The sequence below is a fragment of the Sander lucioperca genome, chromosome 5, assembly GCF_008315115.2.
Source record: "Sander lucioperca isolate FBNREF2018 chromosome 5, SLUC_FBN_1.2, whole genome shotgun sequence".
Taxonomy (NCBI): Eukaryota; Metazoa; Chordata; class Actinopteri; order Perciformes; family Percidae; genus Sander; species Sander lucioperca.
In genome coordinates this window covers 1,241,325-1,263,794 of record NC_050177.1, presented here as the reverse complement: position 1 = coordinate 1,263,794, position 22,470 = coordinate 1,241,325, and the positions used below count along the sequence as shown (strand labels likewise).

The following is a 22,470-nucleotide window of genomic DNA, read 5'->3' as shown; positions in this document are numbered from 1 at the left end:
ACGGGACAAAAAACCCAGTCTTCTGGGTGAAAGTCCGGTGTTTGTTTCACCCATCCACCACCCCAACTTACCTCCTTACACATTGTCACCTTACTTCCTGCTTTGCTCCCGTCACAACTACTACGGCCATTAGAGAGCGCAACCACTACTTGAACAAACGACTTATGTGGACGTTTTTTCTGGGAGGACAGTCTCTTGAGTAAATGTACTGAGTTACATTCCATCACTGACTAAATCCAATATTTGGACACATACAGCATACTGAGGCCACAGTTGCATTCTGTTAAAATGCAGTAGAATTAAAGCAATTTAAACTTAACCAGTATGTCATCAAAACAGCTCTGGTATTTAAGAGCTAAATATAACAAGAATGTAAAGCTTTCTCTGATGGTTTCCTGTAATATTGTATATATATATATATATATATATATATATATATATATATATATATATATTAAGTGTGCTGTATTATTCCATATTATATCTATACTGAAGAGCAGTGTCAGTGGAAAACAGGAAGGAGTCAGACAGCCTCTCTTTATCTCCAGCATGAACTTAACACTGAAGTTCAGATACTGTTTTTGAACCAACGGCAGCATTTAAAGAGTTCCAGTTCACCTGTAAAATGTCACTGAAAAAGATGCAAAATGATGTTGTCTGTAGTCATCTCTTTCAATCTGGGTGTCTTGCTATTGTGTTTGAGGAGTGGGAGGGCTTTTACATGTCTATGCACGAGGGCCCATTTTCTCATAATCCGCCCACGAGTCACAGCACTCCCAACACGGATCTTTAGGAAATCATAATGGAAATACCACAAAAATGTCACCAAATTAAAAATGCAGAAAGCAAGACATTCAGTAAATATTCATCACCACTTCATCTCTCAATCAAAATTCAACAACAATCTTGCTAGCTCTATGTTGCTATGTTGCCCCACCCCCACACACACACACACACATAGCACATTAGATTTTGTTTGTTTGCAGTCGCTTTATGTTACATTAAGCTGCTGAGCCTCGGCCCCACTGACTCCCACTAAATGCTGCTATAATGAAGTCTTAATGTAACTTAAGTTGATTATTTCTTAAAACCTTGTTCCTCCAAAGGCTTAGCTATAATATGACATTAATAAGACTAATGCTGTGGGTCACACACGGACTGCCCAGCCAGTTAATCTGACTGAATGAACAAACTAATCGGCATGTTGGTGGCATACAACATAAGAAAACAAAGTGCAGTAGTTATATATTTTTTTTAATATTTAGTTTTTTTAACAGAAGTAAAACATACCTGTATTTTAAATTATGGTCAGTTGGATGAACAGCAAATTAGGTACATGTTTAACTCCTCAGTCAGTTTTATTTATTTATTTATTTTTTTATTCTTTATGTGACTATACTACAAATAAATAAATAAAATGTCAGCCTTAAGAGAGGAACAGAGAGGGATGGATGATTTCAAAATGAAAGTAATGAGCAATCACCTAGAAAGAGAGACGCGGTTTCCTTTAATCACAAGTACAGAATTGTTAAAGTAGAATCAAATATCTATCCATTATAGATACATCTAATAATTGGTAGTATCTGTTAACTATTGAGATATCTATTCAAGTCTTCTTGAAAGAAAGGTGATGCGATTTGTACAGCCTAAAATGACACAGTTTTTTTACATGATGGAAAATGGTTAAAAATGTGAAAGAATATATATATATATATATATATATATATATATATATATATATATATATATATATATATATATATATATATATATATATTTAGGCCACAAAAACAAACTGTCAAAGTAAACCATTCATAATCTGTCATCATTAATGATCTAGCCTAGAAATCTAGACGCACCCTAGCGGCAGCAAATGTAATTTGCAGCCAGGGATGTGGGTCTGGCTTGTCACGCTATAATGATCTGTCTCTCTCGCCCTGCAGGCAGTTCATCTCTCCGACAGATAGGTGGCCTTGTCCCGGGCAGGACATCCCGGCCAGCCCCGGTGGCGCGGTGTATGGTGGGAAATATGGGATCAGGTAAGCTCCTCAGATGCGTCAACAGATGCGCACATAACTGGACAAATGCAGGAAATCGTAAGACTTTGCCTTCAGAATAAAATCTCTGGGTTTTTATGCAGTTATAGGTGATACATGTTTGTGTCCTACTTAAAATAGACATAGCCTATATATCAGGTTATTGCAAAATATTTGAATATTTCACAATTTATTTGACTGTTTATGTAGTTGGAGTTGTTCGTCCCATATTGTTGTTGTCATACTGTTGGAAAAACTCTTAACACATACAGTTGAACTTCAAATATTGAAGCTGAATAAAGATTATCTGATCCATTAGGTGTGCAGAACAACGAGTGAAGCTTAAGCTGAAATAGGGTCAATAAACAAACATTATTGCTTTTCTGTCAGTGTTGCCATATTGCCAAATTACAAATGTGATTTCAGCTTGTGGTAAATAATCCATCTTGGCTCAAGTTTTTTTTGGGGGGGTATCCTATTTATGTGTTTGTAAAACATATAGGACACAGATACTGGCAGTGGTGGAAGAAGTATTCAGATCCTTTACTTAAGTAAAAGTAGCAATACTACACTAAAAAGTTTAAGTCTTGAATTAAAAACCTTACTTATGTGAAAGTGTAAGTATTATCAGCAAAATGTACTTGAAGCATCAAAGTAAAGGTACTCATTGTGCAGTAAAGTGTTCCCCGTCAATGTTTTCCTATTATATCTGATGTTTCTGGATTAATATTCCTGCTGCATTAATGTGTATGTTGACTTTTACTGCTGTAGCTGTTTAAGGTTGTGCTCTTAACTCCTTTACTGTTGGGTAGTTTAATCTACAGCAATGCTTCATATTCTATAATCATCATATGTTTGTAGCGTTGCTGTCCTGTGAGAACCACATATCTCTAAAAAACAGTCCTGTTTTCAGCTTTGTGATGATGCATTTTCCATCTGATCTTAGAGGCTTTTTAAAGACTTTATTTAAGAAGTAGGAGCATTTTCTCAACACATAAAGGAACACTTCATCCTTCAGTGTATCACAAACATTCAACATCAACACATCTGGAGATACATGGTTTCCACTGGACAGGGAAGGGATGAAAAACTGTCATCTGAAAAAGTAACTAAAGCTGTCAGACAAATGTACATTAACAAGAACAATATTTGCCTCTGATGTGCATTGATAAGACTTTTACTCTGAAGGGAAGAACCGGAAGATGGATGTGTTGTTATATTAGCTTGAATCTGTGATGACCTGATGACAGGAGGAGCTAAGAGCCGAGGAGGCAGCAGGTGAATCATTAAACAGCTTCTAGTTTTAACCGTCCTACCTGTTCAGCAGTGTATAAACTGAAAGATACTGAGAGCGGAAATGTTCCGCTGTATATGACCGGTTTTGCTTCCCAAATAAAAGTAATAAGAGCTCAGAAGGGACAAAAAGACGAAACCACGCCGCCACAGCCTGGATTTAGCAGGTAGGCTATAAATAACTTTTTGTTGATGTGAATATGAAATGAAGCCTGCGTGTTTGTCAGTGTGTTTACGTCGTGTTTCAGAGCATAATTATCACCCACATGTATTGTACAGTGTAGCCGATTATGTGTTAACCAGAACATAAACAGAAATGTCACGTAATGTGACGCAGTCGTCACTATATCAGCAGAGAAACTTGTGTTGGGTTTAAATTAGCATAAAAATACATTACTCCTGAGCTGATATGTTGGTAAACTCACCCTGAGGCCTGTAGCGCCGCCCACAGTCAACAAAGCGCGTGGAGACTAAATTATAGATGTATATGTGTGTGTGTTTTCATATATTTTAATGTTTAATGTTAAACACATATTGGAAAAGACACGAAAGTTTGTTCATTTTTCTGTGATTTAAAAACCCCCAGCTTTTCTGTCGCTGGATGGTCAGACAGACAGACAGACAGACAGACAGACAGACAGATAGATAGATTCTATATTTTTTGTTTCTGTATGTCCGTTTTCCTAGTTGGATTGAGTGTATTGTTATTATTTTGACAATGTGGAGGTGGTTTACAGAATAAAACCAAACCAACAAAATAGATTGCATTAGTAAACTGTCTGCATTGTACGTATTATGTACCCACTTCTCCTCTCAGAAAAGAGGAAACTGAAAACCACCATATGTTTGTGTTTAGCAAAGTTGCTGAACTTTGCCTGCAGAACGAGTAGGTGACTGTCAATCCACATCCAAACATCTTCTTTTGTTTTGCTTAAAGTCTTCAATGTCTGCCATTTACATTTATCAAATGACTCAGCACCAGAGTGGGACTGTGTTCAACAGCTGAGTTAAAGCCAAGTTGATACTAAAACAACAGTATACTGACTTTTAAATACTGCAGTGCCACAACTATTATCCTACTACAGTTGGTGAATATACCACTACCTCTACTGATACCACGAGCCCTGCTTTTACTGCTTCTACTAGGGATTGACCGATACTGGTTTTTCAAGGCCGATACCGATTATTAGTAGTTAATGAAACCGATATCTGGAACCGATATGCATTTACAGTGAAAATGAAAATCTTTTAGTAAAAATTAAGATTTTGGAATGTTACAAATTCCAACACAAAACTTTGTTTTAATGCTTTAAGCAATTATTCAATAAATTAGAAACTTTCAACATAATCCACAGTAAAAGAGAGTCAGATAGTGTTGTGGGCGGGACATTAAGTCAGACTCAGTGGTGAGTAAAACCGAAGCAGAGGGACAGGCACAGAGCTGTAGCTGAGCCAAAGTAGCGCACTTTTTAATTAATTAACTTTATCGGTTATCAAGCAAATAAAACACTGATACAGATAATCTGCAAACTGCCAAAAAACGGGCCGATAATCGGCCAGGGCCAGGGCCGATTATCAGTCTATCCCTAGCTTCTACCGCTACTGTCCCTTTTACTACAACTACTACAATGACTTTTTCCATCATGTCTGTGTTCCTCTTTGTGCTGTTCCCAGGTTAGTTGTTGTGAGAGGAGGAACCTCAGAGTTGGAGCCATGTTGTCGGCGGAGGAGATTCTGTGCAACACGCAGCAGGTGATTGCCGGTCTTGAGGCGCTGAAAGGAGAGAACCGCAGTCTGCTGGAGAACCTGCAGGAGGCGTTGGAGAGCCGGCCGGCGTCGGAAAGCGGCAGCGTGGAGCAGGAGAAGAGCGGCATCATCCGCCATTCACTGGAGAGGATAGAGCTGGGGCTGAGTGAGGCACAGGTACGACTGGTACAATAGAATAGAGGCAAAGTCATTGATGTATGTAATTTTAGGTAAATTAAAGCTGCGATATGCTCTGCACAGCGTTGTAGCGTGTGTCAGCTCATTGTTATTGTTTTACTGCCCACAACTGGACTGTTTTGGATCACTCTCACCTCTCTCATGGCTGCGTTTTTGACCACAGCAGGCAGTGGCCTGGTCCTACCAGACTCTCGTACATTTCATTTGTACAGAGAGTCTGGCCACTCTCCATTGACAAGAGTTAACTTCCTTGAAGGTGGGTACTCTGTTGAAGTTTAAAACTATTGGATCTGCCCAGAGCCACTCTGGATATGCCATAACCAATCGCTGACGTTTGGTCGTGACGTCGGCTTAGCATCGCTAGCGTTCGCCTTAGCCACTCCTTCACCACTAACTGAGCAAGCTGGAAAATCAAACTTTTCCCGAACCCGGTCGGGAGGAGGGCCACAACATCATGGCCACCAACAAAACTCAGCAAAGATTGTTCTTGCTCGGGCTTTAACTTCTGGATATTCGGCAGTGTTGTCGCAATGGACCGAATGGCTTCGCTTGCATCTTTCTCCGCCGCCATTACGGAACTACAACTCAAACTAGCGCATGACCTCAACGTCCTTGTTCTCAGCCACTCCCTCTGTTCGCTGATTGGACCGGTAAAGATTTGGCTAGAGAAAACCTGCGAATATACCGCAAACCCAGACGACGTACTGAAAGAAAATGAAAATTGAGCGGAAGTACGTAGGCGGGCAAAGCCAGGCTAAGCAGGCAGCAGTTTTCAGGGGAAAAGCTCTAAAAACACACTGTACTCTATCTGCTCAGCACCAAATCCCAGATAGGCCATGTTATCGACTAGCTGGCAAACATAGTGGAGCATTTAGCAGCTAAAGAGACAGATATTTCCCTTTGGAGTTGGTGGAGACCAAAACAGAGCAACAAGGAGAGTTATCCTAAAGGAAGGTTTTGTCCCAAGGATTGCTTAAGAAGTTCAAAGTAGAAGAAGGTACATTAAAAGCCAAGTAAAAAAGAACAAATACAACTGTTTAAAGTAAAAGTTGGATTTAATAATAAAGGTAAATTTAAAAGCAAAGAGTGCATAAATTACAGTATATACAATACGCAGTATTAGATGAGCATTAAAAACATGCAATTAAGGGGCGACCTCTAGTTCACCCAGTAAGAGCGTGCGCCCCATGTTGGCTGAGTCCTGCAGCGGCCCGTGTTCGAGTCCAGCCTGCGGCCCTTTGCTGCGTGTCATCCCCATCTCTCCCATCTTTCCTGTCTATCCACTGTCACTCTGAAATAAAGGGAAAAAAGCCCCCAAAAAATAATCTTTTAAAAAAAAAAAACATGCAATTAAGTAATATTTTTTTAGATTTTCCTTAAATAAATAATCTTTGGAGCCTTTTGGACTTCCACATACTTTTGTCCGGGAATGTGTTTTCCTAATGTTTTATGTTTGGTTTGATTATCAATTAAAGTTATAATTTGTGTTATATATCTGAGGCTTTGTTTTCTCATACATCATGTTTCACTTGTCTCTCGTCCCTCCAGGTGATGATGGCGTTGTCGGCTCACCTGGGTTCACTGGAGGCAGAAAAACAGAAGCTGCGCGCTCAGGTGAGTTTCTGCAGACGGGAGGTTCTCCGACGTTGGTTAATCCTTCATTGTGTTTTTCTGACCCTAAAGAAAATTATGATCACTCAAATGCTGCTCCTTCATCCTCTTCTCCTCATAACCCATGTCTCATCTGGCCTTTTTCCTACGTCCTTTCACTCCTCTTTAACTCTGCCTCTTCCTTCATCTCCAACTACTCATTCCTCTATTCCTCCTATCTCTCTGACCTCCATCTTTCCTGTTTTCCTTCATGTCATTTTATCTTTCTCCTCGTTTCTTTTTTCCTTCCGCAACGAACCCTTTTCCTCCTCTTTCTTTTCCTTTCCCTCTTCACCCTCTTCCTTCATCTTCTTTCCTTTCCTCGTTACTTTCTTCTTTCTTTCCCTCCCCTACACCCTTTCTCCTCCCCCTCCCCCTTTCTTTCTCTTTACCTCCCCCTACTTTATCACCTCCTCCTCTTTCTTTGTGCCCTCCTCCACAGGTGCGTCGCCTCTGTCAGGAGAACCAGTGGTTGAGGGACGAGCTGGCAGGTGCTCAGCAGCGGCTGCAGGACAAGGAGCAGGAGGTGGTCACCCTGGAGGAGCAGAACAAACACCTGCAGTTCATGTCCTCCATACGCAAATACGACCTGGAGGAGCCGCAGCTGGTGAGGAGGCGACAAACTGCACACAAACACGTGTGTGTGTGTGTGTGTGTGTGTGTGTGTGTGTGTGTGTGTTTCTTCAGGAAGAGTTTGCTATCATTACTTCCACAGACATCACTACTTCCCCAGTTTGCTATTTCTACTTCCCCAGCTACTTCCCCAGCCAGATCGGCACTCGGCTGTCACCACATATGTATGTTCACACTTGACACTTCAGTACGACCTACCTGATCAGATAGTGATTGTATATTTCCACGTGGATATATATCGTTATTCCTGTCCAATAGGTTCATCCAAAATGGCACTTGGTTCAAGAGAGAGCCTTCTTCTTTTCTTTTTTGTCATTTATTTTGTAATGGTGGCAGGATCCGTGCGAGACACACTATGGGTGCATCCCAGGTTCTTAAATTGCATGCCCGGTTCCTCCACTCGCTTCCCTCCCTCGCGTCATAGTCCGCCCCTCCGAGGAAGCATGGGAGAAGTGCAAGGAAATCATGTGAGGAGAGAGTAAACGAGGAAATGTGCTTTTAGAGGGATGAAAGGTCCTTTCCTCTGAAGCGTCATGTGAATTCGTCACCTGTAAGGGCGGAGTTAGCAACGGCTTTCAGCTGCACGGCTTCCGGGAAGGCTGCTCTTGTGTATCCTCGCTCATAGCTCCTCGGAGATCCTTCCTCGATGCTCGCTCCTTGCTCCTTGGGGCAGGAATAAGAGCTTTGAGATGGCCTTTACAAAGGAGGGCCAGAACAACTTTCGGTTCAACCGAGTAGCGAGGAGCTATCAAATAAGGGAAGTGAGATGCACGGTTTGTTGAGGAGAAGGCAGCGGAGACGAGTGGTTACCGCAGCTACCACAGTGTAAGACAGCGGGTCTCAGCTGTGCTCCAGCCCCGGTTTTTCTCCTCTTCCCTTTGCTCTCACTCTGGAGAGGAACTCCCGTGATGCACACATTGAGAAATATTGACAGTATGATAGAATAATGTATCTGCAGTTCCATCTTGGCTGAGTGTTTGTTTCTCACTTCAGGATGACAAAGGCACGACTTCCACCAAAGAGTCTCTGGATGACCTCTTTCCTACCGAGGACGAGGAACAGTCACATGGTAAGACTATAATGTCTCTCTACCAGTAATATGCCGAATGCTTTTCAATCATTCACAGCATAAATGTGACATTCTCATGTTTATCTAAGCGCAGGAAGGTCAACTGTTAATGGGTTAGCATCATCACAAAGAATTTCCAATCACCTTGATTTTATCACGATGGTGTAAGAAGCCTCAAAAGCTCAGAAAATAAAACTCAAACTGACTGCATGGGTAGATCAGTAAGTCATGAGCCTCTTTCACACATGCACTGCAAACCTGAAATTATCTAGACACAATACGGACATGAGACGGAGCTGGATGTGTCGTACATTGTCAGGAGTTCATATGTGAAAACGGCTTTAATGAGCTCAACGTCACACATTATTTATGTGTAAATGTAGGATTTTACTAGAGGTGTGCAACAGTATTCATTGTTCATAGATAAACTCAGTGCGACGGTATGCCACTGCTTATGATATTTTGAGAAACAACTCTTCACACACAGCTAAGACTTTTTAAGCTCTGATGTCAAATTTTAGTCACATGCCGTGATAATGAGTTTGCACATCGGGATCTTTTCAAAGTAAAACCTGATGGTAAAATTATTTTCTCATTCAGCTAAATTTGTTCTTTAAATGCAGGCAGATAATGTAATTGTTAATCTTGTCTGAAGTTCTGTTGTATAACAGCACCTTATTTTTCTGAAAACAATGCAACATGAGTGGAGAGTCACATTGTCACATGACTTTAGACATGGCACTTTTGTAATGTAGCTACACAGCAAGAGTTAATTTAAAGTGTCAAACTCTGACAAAACTTTAAAGATCTTTAAGAAAATTGATATTGATAATTGTACAATTATTTCAATTAATGGTTCTGATTTAATTAATGTACTTACATTAAAGGTGCAGTAGGTAAGGCTTTCTAACTTTCTGTCATATTTGCTGAAACTGACCCTAACTGCGTGTCAATCACTGCTCATGCACACGCACTTTTTTGTGACTTAGCATTTTTTGGGTAAGTCCTGGATCTTCCCAATCCTACCTACAGCACCTTTTAATGGAATGTGACTCAAACTTGTAATTGATTGCTTACATTAAGTCCAGGCTTGTATCAAATCCTGCATTTCTTTGTGTTTGTCTGTTTATTGCTGTTCAGTGTCCCAGCCTCACCACAGCAGTGCAGCAGCCGCAGCCCAGCAGGGCGGCTACGAGATTCCCGCCCGCCTTCGAACACTCCACAACCTGGTCATCCAATACGCATCCCAGGGTCGATACGAGGTCGCTGTGCCACTCTGCAAACAGGTGAGAGGGGCGTTTCCCTCGAACTGGTCCTCTGTATAGTATCTTGTAACTGTTGCAGAAACAGTACTGAGGCCTGCAACAGCTCTGGCTCCTTCCCTGCCAGGTTGGTGTGTCACTTAAATGGCCCATTTGTGTGATATCCTGTTATCCTTGATATCCTTGATATCCTTGTTATCCTGATATCCTTTAACACCCACAATGTACCACAAGTAGACTTTCACATTCATTGTTTTCCGTCAGATTGTTTAGATATTGACATTTACAACCGCACTACACTACCAGAAAGACAAGAGACGGAGCGACTGTGCTTTATTGTTACACAAACTCCTAGGACGTTAAGTGCTTGTGTTTTGGTTTTTTACCCTAATAGTGTTTTAAAACTTTCTTGTGGCAGCGATAGAGGCAGTGAGGTTTACTGTACGGGACTCTGACACCGCCTCAAAACTGACTGACAAGTCTGATCGGCAGTTACACGATTGCCACCGCAGGGTGACGTTGGGTTGTTTTTCTCAAAGAAAGAAGAAGAAAGACCTGCGTTTTTGCCGGAATGTCAAACACCACAGCAGTGTTTGTGAATGTACACTTAGGCCCAAATTAAAATTGAATCACTCTCAGAGAACAGTTTGCCCTGGGGGAACCCCTACCAAGATCAGAAATGAATAGGTGAATGGAGTTTTTCAAAAATGTAAATCATTATTTTAATGTCTCAACAGGCTTTGGAAGACCTGGAGAAGTCCTCAGGCCACACCCACCCAGACGTAGCCACCATGCTGAATATACTGGCACTGGTATACAGGTGAGACCAGTCACCAAACAAAACAACACTTAGATAAAGATTACCCCCTAAAAATTGAAAATGCTCTCTACTTATATGTCCGCCCTGTTGCTAACATTAGGAGTCAATTCATTATTATCTAAATGCACATTTTTCCCATCTTCGTGAAAGGCAGAGGTGACAGGTCTGGTATTGATGACCTTATTTAGCAAATTCATTCTTACAACTTTGTTAACTGAAGTTTGAGGTTGTTAGGAGCTCTGATATATGTCTCTACTTTCTGTTTACGTTGCTGTAATATAAATTATGTATTGTATAACATTATTCTGTTACAGTACTGTGCAAAAGTTTTAGGCAGGTATGAAAAAATGCTGTAAATTAAGAATGCTTTCAAAAATTGAAGTGTTAATAGTTTATTTTCATCAATTAACAAAATGCAGTGAATGAACAGAAGAGAAATCTAAATCAAATCAATATTTGGTGTGACCACCCTTTGCCTTCAAGACAGCATCAATTCTTCTAGGTACACTTGCACACAGTTTTTGAAGGAACTCGGCTGGTAGGTTGTTCCAAACATCTTGGAGAACTAACCACAGATCTTCTGAGGATGTAGGCTTCCTCAAATCCTTCTGTCTCTTCATGTTATCCCAGACAGACTCGATGATGCTGAGATCAGGGCTCTGTGGGGGCCATGCCATCACTTCCAGGACTTCTTGTTCTTCTTTACACTGAAGATAGTTCTTAATGACCTTAGCTGTATGTTTGGGGTCGTCCTGCTGCAGAATAAATTTGGGGCCAATCATATGCCTCCCTGATGGTATTGCATGATGGATAAGTATCTGCCTGTATTTCTCAATACAGGCAGACTTTTTTCCAAGTTAGCCAGTGTGTTATTTATTAGTGGAGACCATTTTCAACACTTTTCATCCAGTCCTTCCAGTTGCAGAGTTCGTTGGTGCTAGGCTAGCACAAGTCAACAGTATCTGCTAGCCTGCCACTAAAAACAGTCTTACCCACTCCACAGTACACCCAAGGCAAATAAATGATAACGCCAGACTATCGATGTAAATGTCTGTGTTGATAGAATAATGTTAGAAATAAAACTACCCTTGCATCTCAATGATCGCATTACATTTTGAGGGACTAGTTTCTCAGCAGCGGAGGAATTTTACTTTGCTACGGTTAGTAGTACTGCGCCGAAAAGTAAACGGAGAAGCGCACTCCAGTCGGGACACCTAGTAGTAGCCTAGTACATTGGTATTGAAGCATTGGATTGGAAACTAAGGACTAGGCAACATGGTGATTCAGTGTGCATTTAGAAATTGTAAAAATAAACCAAACAGATGGGCACCACAAAGTTTCCACAAATTTCCATTGGGAGATCCACTCTTGGTAAATACCTGGCTGGGCTAACCGCTAACTAAGGTAATTGCTGACAGAAAAGTCATGTAAGCATGGACAGTTTACATGCAAATTGCAGCGGCAAGTAAATAAACTCGTGTGATTGTCATAGAAACTGGCTTTCTCAGTAGCCTAGGTAATATCACTCCGCCGCTGCTGTAGCCTATGCTACCAACTACAGGGAACAAAGTATAACTATTGCAATGTGATGCAAGGGTAGTTTTATTTCTAACATTATTCTATCAACACAGACATACATCGATAGTCTGGCGTTATAATTTATTTGCCTTGGGTGTACTGTGGAGTGGGTAAGACTGTTTTGTGGCAGGCTAGCAGTTACTGTTGACTTGCACTAGCCTAGCACCAGCGAACTCTGCAACTGGAAGGACTGGATGAAAAGTGTTGAAAACGGTCTCCACTGATAAATAACACACTGGCTAACTTGGAAATGAGGTCAGTCTACAGCCAAATATTTCAAATTTTGACTCATCAGTACTATTTTTCTGCACCCCAGTTCCTATGTTTTCGTGCATAGTTGAGTCGCTTGGCCTTGTTTCTATGAGGAGGTATGGCTTTTTGGCTGCAACTCTTCCATGAAGACCACTTCTGGCCAGACTTCTCCGGACAGTAGATGGGTGTACCTGGGTCCCACTGGTTTCTGCCAGTTCTGAGCTGATGGCACTGCTTGACATCTTCCGATTTCAAAGGGAAATAAGCTTGCTGTGTTTTTCACGTTTCCTTGGCCGACCACTGTGTCTACGATCCTCAACGTTCCCTGACTTTTTGCAAGTGTACCTATAAGAATTGATGCTGGTTTGAAGGCAAAGGGTAGTAACACCAAATATTAATGTGATTTAGATGTTTTTTTGGTCGCTCACTTTGCATTTTGTAAATTGATAAAAAATAAACAATCATTATTTATATTTTTGAAAGCATTCTTAGTTTACAGCATTTTTTCCACACCTGCCTAAGACTTTTGCACAGTACTGTACTTATGTCAGCTTTTTCATCAGCATCATAACTACAAACATATTGTTTACACCTTTCATAATATTAAAGCTCTTTATAGAATAAAATAAGCAGAAATTATATAATATTCAACAAAACAATGTTCCTGCACTAAGAAAAAGGAACTTTATTTACCCAAACCAAACAAAAGTGATTTTATATGAAAAATGTGATCTGAGGTGGCAAACAGTGCAACATTTTATTCTCCACAGAGACCAGAACAAATACAAAGAAGCAGCCAACCTGCTGAACGACGCGTTGGCGATCAGAGAGAAAACTCTTGGAGTGGACCATCCGGCTGTAAGTTAGCCTCCTTTAATAAACCAGCTGCTTTCTGATGAGACGGTTTAATTACCACTGACACATACTGAATCCAACCTGGACGTCTGTCAGTTTCTTTTCTTCTCTATTTCACTTGATTTTCACCATTTTGTTTTATCACTGTGTAAGTAAAAAAAAAAAAAACAACAACCATAAAACCTTTATTTGGTAGCAATGTTTAGTCTCTTGGGAACCTTTCTATATTACCCCAAAATATTTGCATTGTTCCAATTTAAGGTTTTTAGTGTAGTTTAGATCAGACATACTGAGTTGATATGTAATGTACATTGTCTGCTTTTGTGTGTTTGTGCAGGTGGCAGCAACGCTCAACAACCTGGCGGTGCTCTATGGGAAAAGAGGAAAATACAAGGAAGCCGAGCCGCTGTGTAAAAGAGCTCTGGAGATCAGAGAGAAAGTGAGAGAACACACATTTGTATTTTATACTGCAGTTATGAGGTCCCTCCGCATTCTTACAATTCCTAATAATGACTTTACTGTGAATATGTACTATGTTTTTTTTAATGACTTTTTATGACATACTATACTATGACTTTTCTATAACTTTTTATGACTTTTTCAACATACTATACAGTATACTATGATTTTTTTATATGTTTACCACACAATATACTATGACTTTTTTTTGACATACTTTTTTTTGTCATACTATACTATGACTTTTTGAAGAAGAAATGCCTTTAATAATCCCAAATTCACATTTTTCACCATGTTAATACAGTTGCACCCATTACACAGGGGCCACTTTTTTTCCAACATACATCTATGACTTTTTTTGACATACTATACTATGACTTTTTATTGACATTGTTTCGACATACTATACTATGACTATTTTTAGACATACTATATTATAACCTTTTTTTGGACTTTTTTTTTTTTTTTACATATGACTTTTTATGACTTTTTTTGGACACTATACAATGACTTTTTTTCGACATACTGTACGTAACCTTTTTTTTTTTTACTTTTTTTGACATACTATACTATAGCTAAGTTTCCATCCACTTGTCAATTGAATTATCTGAAGTTCGGTAAAAAAACTCATGCGAATAAAGCTGGTGAAAGTGTGTTTCCATCCAACGGCTTTAAAGCAAATAAAAACCTGTGTGTAATGACGTCACATGCTGTTTTGCGATCAAATTGCTATATCGAATTGATTTTAGACATTTTAAGGTGTTTCCATTCATTTTCGCACTGAATCGCACAACATTCAAGCTAACTTTTGCGAACAAAGTTTTGCCAGACAAAATGGATCATGCCATATACCAACAAATGATCAATATTGCACAAGTTGTAATAGTGCTTATGTGCCAGCTGATAGCGACATATCACGCTATAATGAGAAAACAACGACACTATCAACACATTGCTGTGATGATGCAGATGCACGTAAATGCCCGACGACAACGGAGGCGGCCTGTGGTGTGGGAACGACAGCGCTCCAAACAGTTCTGGGAGATCGTGGTTCAGAGACACTTTGGTTGAAGCATTTTCGGATGACCAAGACAACATTTGACCTGTTGTGTCATTTTTTTGGCCCGTCCCTTTCCCCAGAAGAAGCTATTGCCCTCCGGTTCCAACCGAGAAGCGTATCATCACCATGCGCAGAGTACAGAGTGGTAGGCGAAACGTTTGGAGTCAGCAAAACCACCGTGCACCGGTGTGTTTACGCCGTGTGCAATGCCATACGAACGAGGATGATGCGAAGGTATACATACATACCTACCTGGAGTGGATGAGGCGCATGATATCTCGCTGCGTAACTCCAGAGCACACCTTGTGCCACAGGTGTATGGCGCAATAGACGGGACTCACGTCCCGATTAGACCCCCTGCTGAAAGCTGCAGGGATTTAGTCAATAGAAAGGGCTGGCCATCAATCGTACTACAGGCTGTGGTAGACGATCGTTGCATCATAAGGGACATTTGTGTCGGCACTCCCGGTAGTGCGTCTCCTTGTTCGTCCACTTCCATCTGTCTTTGTTGACACCCGCCATGTGTGCAAACAGCGGAAATACTGGGCGGAAATGAACTAAAACGTCGTCTTCTTTGTTTTGTGGCGGGTTGCAACCATAAAATGACCTAAAACGTAATTGCAATTCATTATTTATTCGGCAAATAACGTTTCCATCAGCGTTTATCGCATAAGCCGTATATCGATCAAGATAAAATCCGATGAGGCCAAACGTATTTCATTTGAGTCGATATTCATGAAATTCAATCGAATTTTACTGTTTCCATAAGGCATTTTTCATTCGATATCACTTAATTCGGATAAAAACGTGTGGATGGAAACATAGCTTATGACTTTTCATGACTTTTTTCCGACATACTATAACTTCTTTTGATATACTATACTATGACTTTTTTTCGACATACTATACTATGACCTTTTTATGACTTTTTTTTTACTTTTTTGACATACTATACTATGACTTTTTATTACTTTTTAATGACCTAAATTTTGTCTTTTTTTGACATACTATACTATGACCTTTTTATGACTTTTTTTGACATACTATACTATGACTTTTCATGACTTTTTTCCGACATACTTTAACGTTTTTTACATACTATACTATGACTTTTTTTGACATACTATTCTATGACTTTTTTTTACTATTTTGACATGCTATACTATGACTTTTTTATGACTTTTTTTCAACATAGTACTATGACCTTTTTTTTTTTTTTAAGATTATTTCTTTGACTTTTCTGCCTTTAATTTTTGACAGGACAGCTAGGTGAGAAAGGGGAGAGAGAGGGGGGAAGACATGCAGGAACTTGTCACAGGTCGGATTCGAACCCTGGACCTCTGCGTCGAGGCATAAACCTCTCAGTATATGTGCGCCTTCTCTACCACTGAACCAACCCGGCCACTTTTATGACTTTTTTCGACGAACTATACTATGACTTTTTTTTTTTTTTTACACACTGTACTGTGACCTTTTTTGAGACATTATACAATTACTTTTTTTTAGATATACTATACTATGACCTTTTTTATGACTTTTTTTCAAGATACTATACTATGACTTTTTTTCGACATACTATACTATGACTTTTTATGACTTTTTTTGGACACACTATACAATGACTTTTTTCCGGCATACTGTACGTAACCTTTTTTTGGACTTTTTTTGACATACTATACTATGACTTTTCATGACTTTTTTCCGACATACTATAACTTCTTTTGACATACTATACTATGACCTTTTTATGACTTTTTTTTTTTACTTTTTTGACATACTATACTATGACTTTTTTTTTTTTTTACTTTTTTGACATACTATACTATGACTTTCTTTTTTTTTTACTTTTTTGACATACTATACTATGACTTTTTTTTTTTTTTACTTTTTTGACATACTATACTATGACTTTCTTTTTTTTTTACTTTTTTGACATACTATACTATGACCTTTTTATGACTTTTTTTTTACTTTTTTGACATACTATACTATGACTTTTCATGACTTTTTTCCGACATACTATAACTTCTTTTGACATACTATACTATGACTTTTTCTTTTTTTTTTACTTTTTTGACATACTATACTATGACCTTTTTATGACTTATTTTTTTACTTTTTTGACATACTATACTATGAATTTTCATGACTTTTTTCCGACATACTATAACTTCTTTTGACATACTATACTATGACCTTTTTATGACTTTTTTTTTACTTTTTTGACATACTATACTATGACTTTTCATGACTTTTTTCCGACATACTATAACTTCTTTTGACATACTATACTATGACCTTTTTATGACTTTTTTTTTTACTTTTTTGACATACTATACTATGACTTTTTTTTTAAACCTTTTTTCGACATACTATACTATGACATTTCATGACTTTTTTCCGACATACTATAACTTTTTTGACATACTATACTATGACCTTTTTATGACTTTTTTTTTTACTTTTTTCGACATACTATACTATGACTTTTTTTTTAAACCTTTTTTCGACATACTATACTATGACATTTCATGACTTTTTTCCGACATACTATGACTTTTTTTACATACTATACTATGACTTTTTGACATACTATTCTATGACTTTTTTTTTTAACTTTTTTGACATACTATACTATGACTTTTTTTTTTACTGTTTTCGACATACTATTGTATGCCTTTTTGCGACACACTATACTATGACTTTTTTTGGACACACTATACTATGACTGTTTTTAGACATACTATACTGTGAGTTTTTATGACTTATTTTGGACAAACTATACAATGACTTTTTTGACATACTGTACGTAACCTTTTTTTTAAACTTTTTTTGACATTCTATACTATGACTTTTTTAATATACTTTAAGATTTATTTATTCATTAGTACAATGCACGTTAATAAATATTTGTAAATGCATCGTTAGCCAGTCGACTAATTTTCAACTGTAGTCCTAGTTACCTAGAATGCATGTCTTTATGGTGGGAGGAAACCGGAGCACCTGGAGGAAACCCACGCAAACTAACTTTTTACAACATACTACACTATGACTTGTAATTTGTGTCTGAACGCTCCTTCAGGTTCTGGGTACAGATCACCCAGATGTGGCCAAGCAGCTGAACAACCTGGCTCTGCTGTGTCAGAACCAGGGGAAGTACCAGGAGGTGGAGCAGTATTACGAACGCGCTCTGCACATCTACCAGAGCAAACTGGGACCAGACGACGCCAACGTGGCCAAGACCAAGAACAACCTGGTGAGAGGGAACCTTGATGTATGAATTTTGTTAAAATATGAATTCTGCTTAAAGATTAGTCAAGATTTTCAATTCACAAAGGTGATGATCAATTTAAAAATAAATGATTACATTACATTCATTTTTATCCAATAAGCGCACTCAACCATGTGGGTACAACACCAAAAGTGGAAGAATCAAGCAAGTCAGCTTCATCAAATATCAATATGAAATACATCAAGTTATCAACTGCTTCCAGTATATTTATTTTATATATACATTATAAATTATACAAATGTTACTTTTGTGCAAAATAAAGTCTAAATGCTGCTAATGAAACTACATCATTTAAAAAAACATGTCACTTTCTCTCTCAAACCTTTTTCTATAATCTACTTTTCCATTTCTTTGTTCTTTCTCAGGCATCGTGCTATCTAAAGCAGGGGAAATACAGACAAGCTGAAGCTCTTTACAAAGAGATCCTGACCAGAGCACATGAAAAGGAGTTTGGATCTGTAGAAGGTACATTGTTTTGAAGTTTTATATTAGCGTTTACAATATACTTTTTTTTTTAAATGCATGGTTTAGGAGACAAGAACACCAACACAGAGAGCTTGTTTTTGCATACTGTATGTATATACACTGATTTCTTTGTCATTCTGTCTGTGGGTCCTCCAGGCGAGGGCCGTCCCAGCTGGTCCGGTGGCGAGGACGGCGGCTCCGGACAGGACGGACTCAGTAACCTGAAGCGCAGCGGCTCCTTCACCAAACTCAGAGAGTCGATACGCAGAAGCAGCGAGAAACTGGTCCGCAAGCTGAAAGGAGTTGGACTGGAGGAAACGACCCCGAGGAATGCTGGGTAACATCATATTTTTGCCCATATTTTTCTCTGACTTTGCTACAGAAGTTTGCTGGTTCAAGTTAAATGAACATCCCCTGTTGAATAATTTTACAAACACAAATAATGCATAAAGAAAAAGCTTTTTTGTTTTCAAATAGTGGATATCTAATTTTTGAGAGAAATTCTTTATTTTATTTTATATTTAAATTAAGACCTCTGTCTATAAGCCTCTAAATTGCCTTTCGTTCTCTTGATTTGATATCTCCATTTTTCAGTCCTGTTAACCAGTGTTGGCGGCAGTACATTTTCCCAACAAAAAAAAACGTTATTCCAAATCAGTAAAACTAAGCTTGTAGAAGTTTTGTGTGTGTAAATATTAAGAGTAATTATATTTTGTCCTGTTTTCAGAATGAAGAGGGCGAACTCTCTGAATGTGTTGAATGTTGGAGCTAGAGAGAGTCAGGACGGCGCCCAGGTGAGCAGACTGTTGGGGATCAATGATTCAATGGGCTTTATCAACATAACATATGTTGTCTTAGTTTGTGATAACTCCTTGGTCCACTGTGTTAATGCAACATAATTCAGATAGTTGGGATGGGAACAAAGCACGAGAGCACGAACTGAGTGACTAACACACAGACAAGGTTTATTACAAAGAGTAATATTAGTAATACACGAGGACTAGAAACACAATCTTCAACACACGGACACTTGAAGTTCATATTTGGCTACTACATATTGAATCTTTATGGTTATTTATAAGTATGTTATGGCACAATTAAAGAAACAGGTCAATAATCCACTGCATGTGCTTTTATTGCAAGTATTCGACCAATAAACTTTAATAAAAGGTAATATATGATGCTGTCATGTGGGAGCTCCCTCTTAAGAAATACCCATTATGGCATGTGCAATATAGACCAGGTACCAGATGTATAAATGATGGTTGGGTGCGAAAACACAAGGTCATAGTATAGTATGTAATAAAAGAATTCATAAAAGGCATAGTATAGTAAGTATGTCGAAAAAAGGTGATTTAAAAAGTCATAGCATAGTATGTCCTGAAAAGTCAGTTTGTCTAAAAAGAACTTCATAAAATGTCACAGAAATTAGTAACACGTGAACATCCATTATGTGCGTTTTTGTTTTGTTCCTCAGTCGAGCCGTTTGACAGATGTTCGAGGCCTGAGCTCCAGCACGCAGAGCCTGACAAGACGAGGTTCACTCGGTGGTACCAGCTAACACACACACACACACACACACACACAAATAGAGAACCGGAAGTATCGCTCGTATCAGATGTTCTACACCAAAGTGGATTCCCCACTTTCAGTCCCCTCAAGAAAAACGGAGATAGTTGTCACCACTGGAGACAAAAATCTAACTTGCAAATGTGTTATATATCCATTATTTAAAGAAGTAATAACAAATTAATGTTTTATTTGCCATTGAGGAAATTTTACTGCCAGCTTAATAATATCACACGTTTGTCTCCGGTAATGACAAGTTTCTCCAAAAAGTGATTAAAACGGTGTAGTAACATACCGCCTACACCTTGACATATCTACATTGCACTATAACCGTTCCTTCCTGTTCACTTGAAATTAAAAAAAAAAAATCCTTCCTGGTTATAGATTAGAAACAAACTCAGTTTCCTGATTTTAAAGTTAACTCTTAACTTAAAAATGTAAGTCAAAAAAAACATTTTAGACTACTTAAAATAACACTAGCCTTTACACTGTAAGACAACTTAACTTTCAAGGTTTTTACATTTCTATATTTAAACCAGACCATGTCTCTTAATCTTTAATACAGTACGTTGTTTCCTAATGCTAGTGTGCCCTTTTAGGTACATTTCTATTAACACTAGGGAAAAAAAGTTGCGTTATTTATGTTTAAGATGTTCTAAAGATATACAGACAGACATTATAGATTATCTTTTTAAATTGTATAGACTGTTGAGAAGCACAGGGATGTAAAGTTATTTGCACAAAGATCAAAACATGATGTCAAAATGTTACATTTGGTTCACGAGTAAGTGAAGCTATCAAGTTTGACTGTTGAAGTTATTTAAATGTGTTTTGCCTTTTAAAATGTGCAGGTCATTCTAATCATTATAATATTAAAGCTAATCATAACAAGATAAATGTTTACTTTCAGTCCAGTTTTGTCATTCCACATTATGAGAATAAGGACCAACTTTTTTTTTTTTTTTTTTTTACTTAAATATAAACAGCTGGACAGAACGAATGCACATATCTGCATTTAAAGATGGTACTGCTAAAAGTTTGGTATTTTTGCACATTGTCAGTTAATATATTCTTAATCAATCAAACTGTGGTAAATCAATCAAAACTTGAATGTTAACATCCCTAAAGTACACATTTCAATATTCAGCAATTATGTATTTGTTGCATTGCAAATTTTTTAACCGTCTATTCAGAAAAGAGTTTGAATCTATTGTGGATACCCAAAGTTATTGTTGTGTGCCTGAGTCAATGTTGGTAACTTTCAGCTGGCCTAGGATTGAAGGAAAGTGACTCACTTGACAGACCTGTAGCATTTACTCAAAGCCACTCTTTTGCGACCCTGTGAAAGACAAATGTCACGGCACAACTGTACACAAAGAGGCAAATTTGCTCCAAGTAAAACAAATTTAAGCAAATAAGCGTCTGTGTAAGGCTGCGTTCACATACCGTCAGGTGGTAAAACACAAATATGTACACGGCGAATAGACTTTGCAGTCCGTTTTGAGGCGGTGTGAGTCCCGTACAGTAAACATCATCACTGCCTCTGTCGCTGCCACAAGAAAGTTTTCAAACACTACGAGGGTTACAAACAAGACACAAGCACTTCACTGCCCAGGAGTTTGTCTAACAGCTGAATGTTTTCCGAACAACAAAACAGTCACTCGTCGTGAATTGAAGCTGCCTTCAAGTGCGGTTGGAAATATAAAGTCTACTTGTGCTAAATTGGAGGGGGGGGGGGTTAAACAACACAACAGAAAGTAAGTTAAGTAACCCACCGCCACACAACCCTGCAGTGAATCGCCGGATCCTTGTCTTTGGTCTGAACGCGCCCTTCGTTCAAAATGTTTCAGCAAAAAAGCTTACAGAAGCCAAAAGACACTATCTGCCCAGAGCCAAAAGCAGACATACAACGCTAGTGGCTAAACTGTGAAGACAGCCGAAACATCTAGCAGCTAGAGTGCAGTCTATCTGCCCCAGAGAGGTACATGTAGCTTACCGTAGCATGGCTGTAGAACAATTTTGAGGCACAGGTAGCCTACTTAAGTATGTCTATTTCATCTATGCTTATTCACTGAAATGCCTGAAATCCACAACTCACTACTATAACTAGAACACTTGCTTTTAATATGACGCATAGATTTCTTTGTGCTCTTTTTAATTTGTTATAGCAAGAATCTCTTGAATTAGTTACCTAAAATTCAAACTGGAGATTTGGTGACAACTACAACACTGC

The 22,470-nt window shown here is 38.6% G+C and overlaps 1 protein-coding gene across 1 annotated transcript; it reads left to right on the top strand.

Moving 5' to 3' along the window:
• The first annotated feature begins 3,258 nt into the window (after positions 1-3,258).
• Positions 3,259-20,679, top strand: klc3 (kinesin light chain 3). The gene is made up of 14 exons (XM_031304209.2): positions 3,259-3,496; positions 5,004-5,252; positions 6,822-6,887; positions 7,366-7,530; positions 8,550-8,625; positions 9,766-9,911; positions 10,625-10,707; positions 13,308-13,395; positions 13,730-13,831; positions 17,994-18,167; positions 18,569-18,668; positions 18,825-19,005; positions 19,396-19,462; positions 20,146-20,679. Exons 2-14 carry the CDS (start codon positions 5,043-5,045, stop codon positions 20,227-20,229), a joined length of 1,542 nt encoding a protein of 513 aa, XP_031160069.1. The 5' UTR covers positions 3,259-3,496; positions 5,004-5,042; the 3' UTR covers positions 20,230-20,679.
• The last annotated feature ends 1,791 nt before the right edge of the window (positions 20,680-22,470 follow it).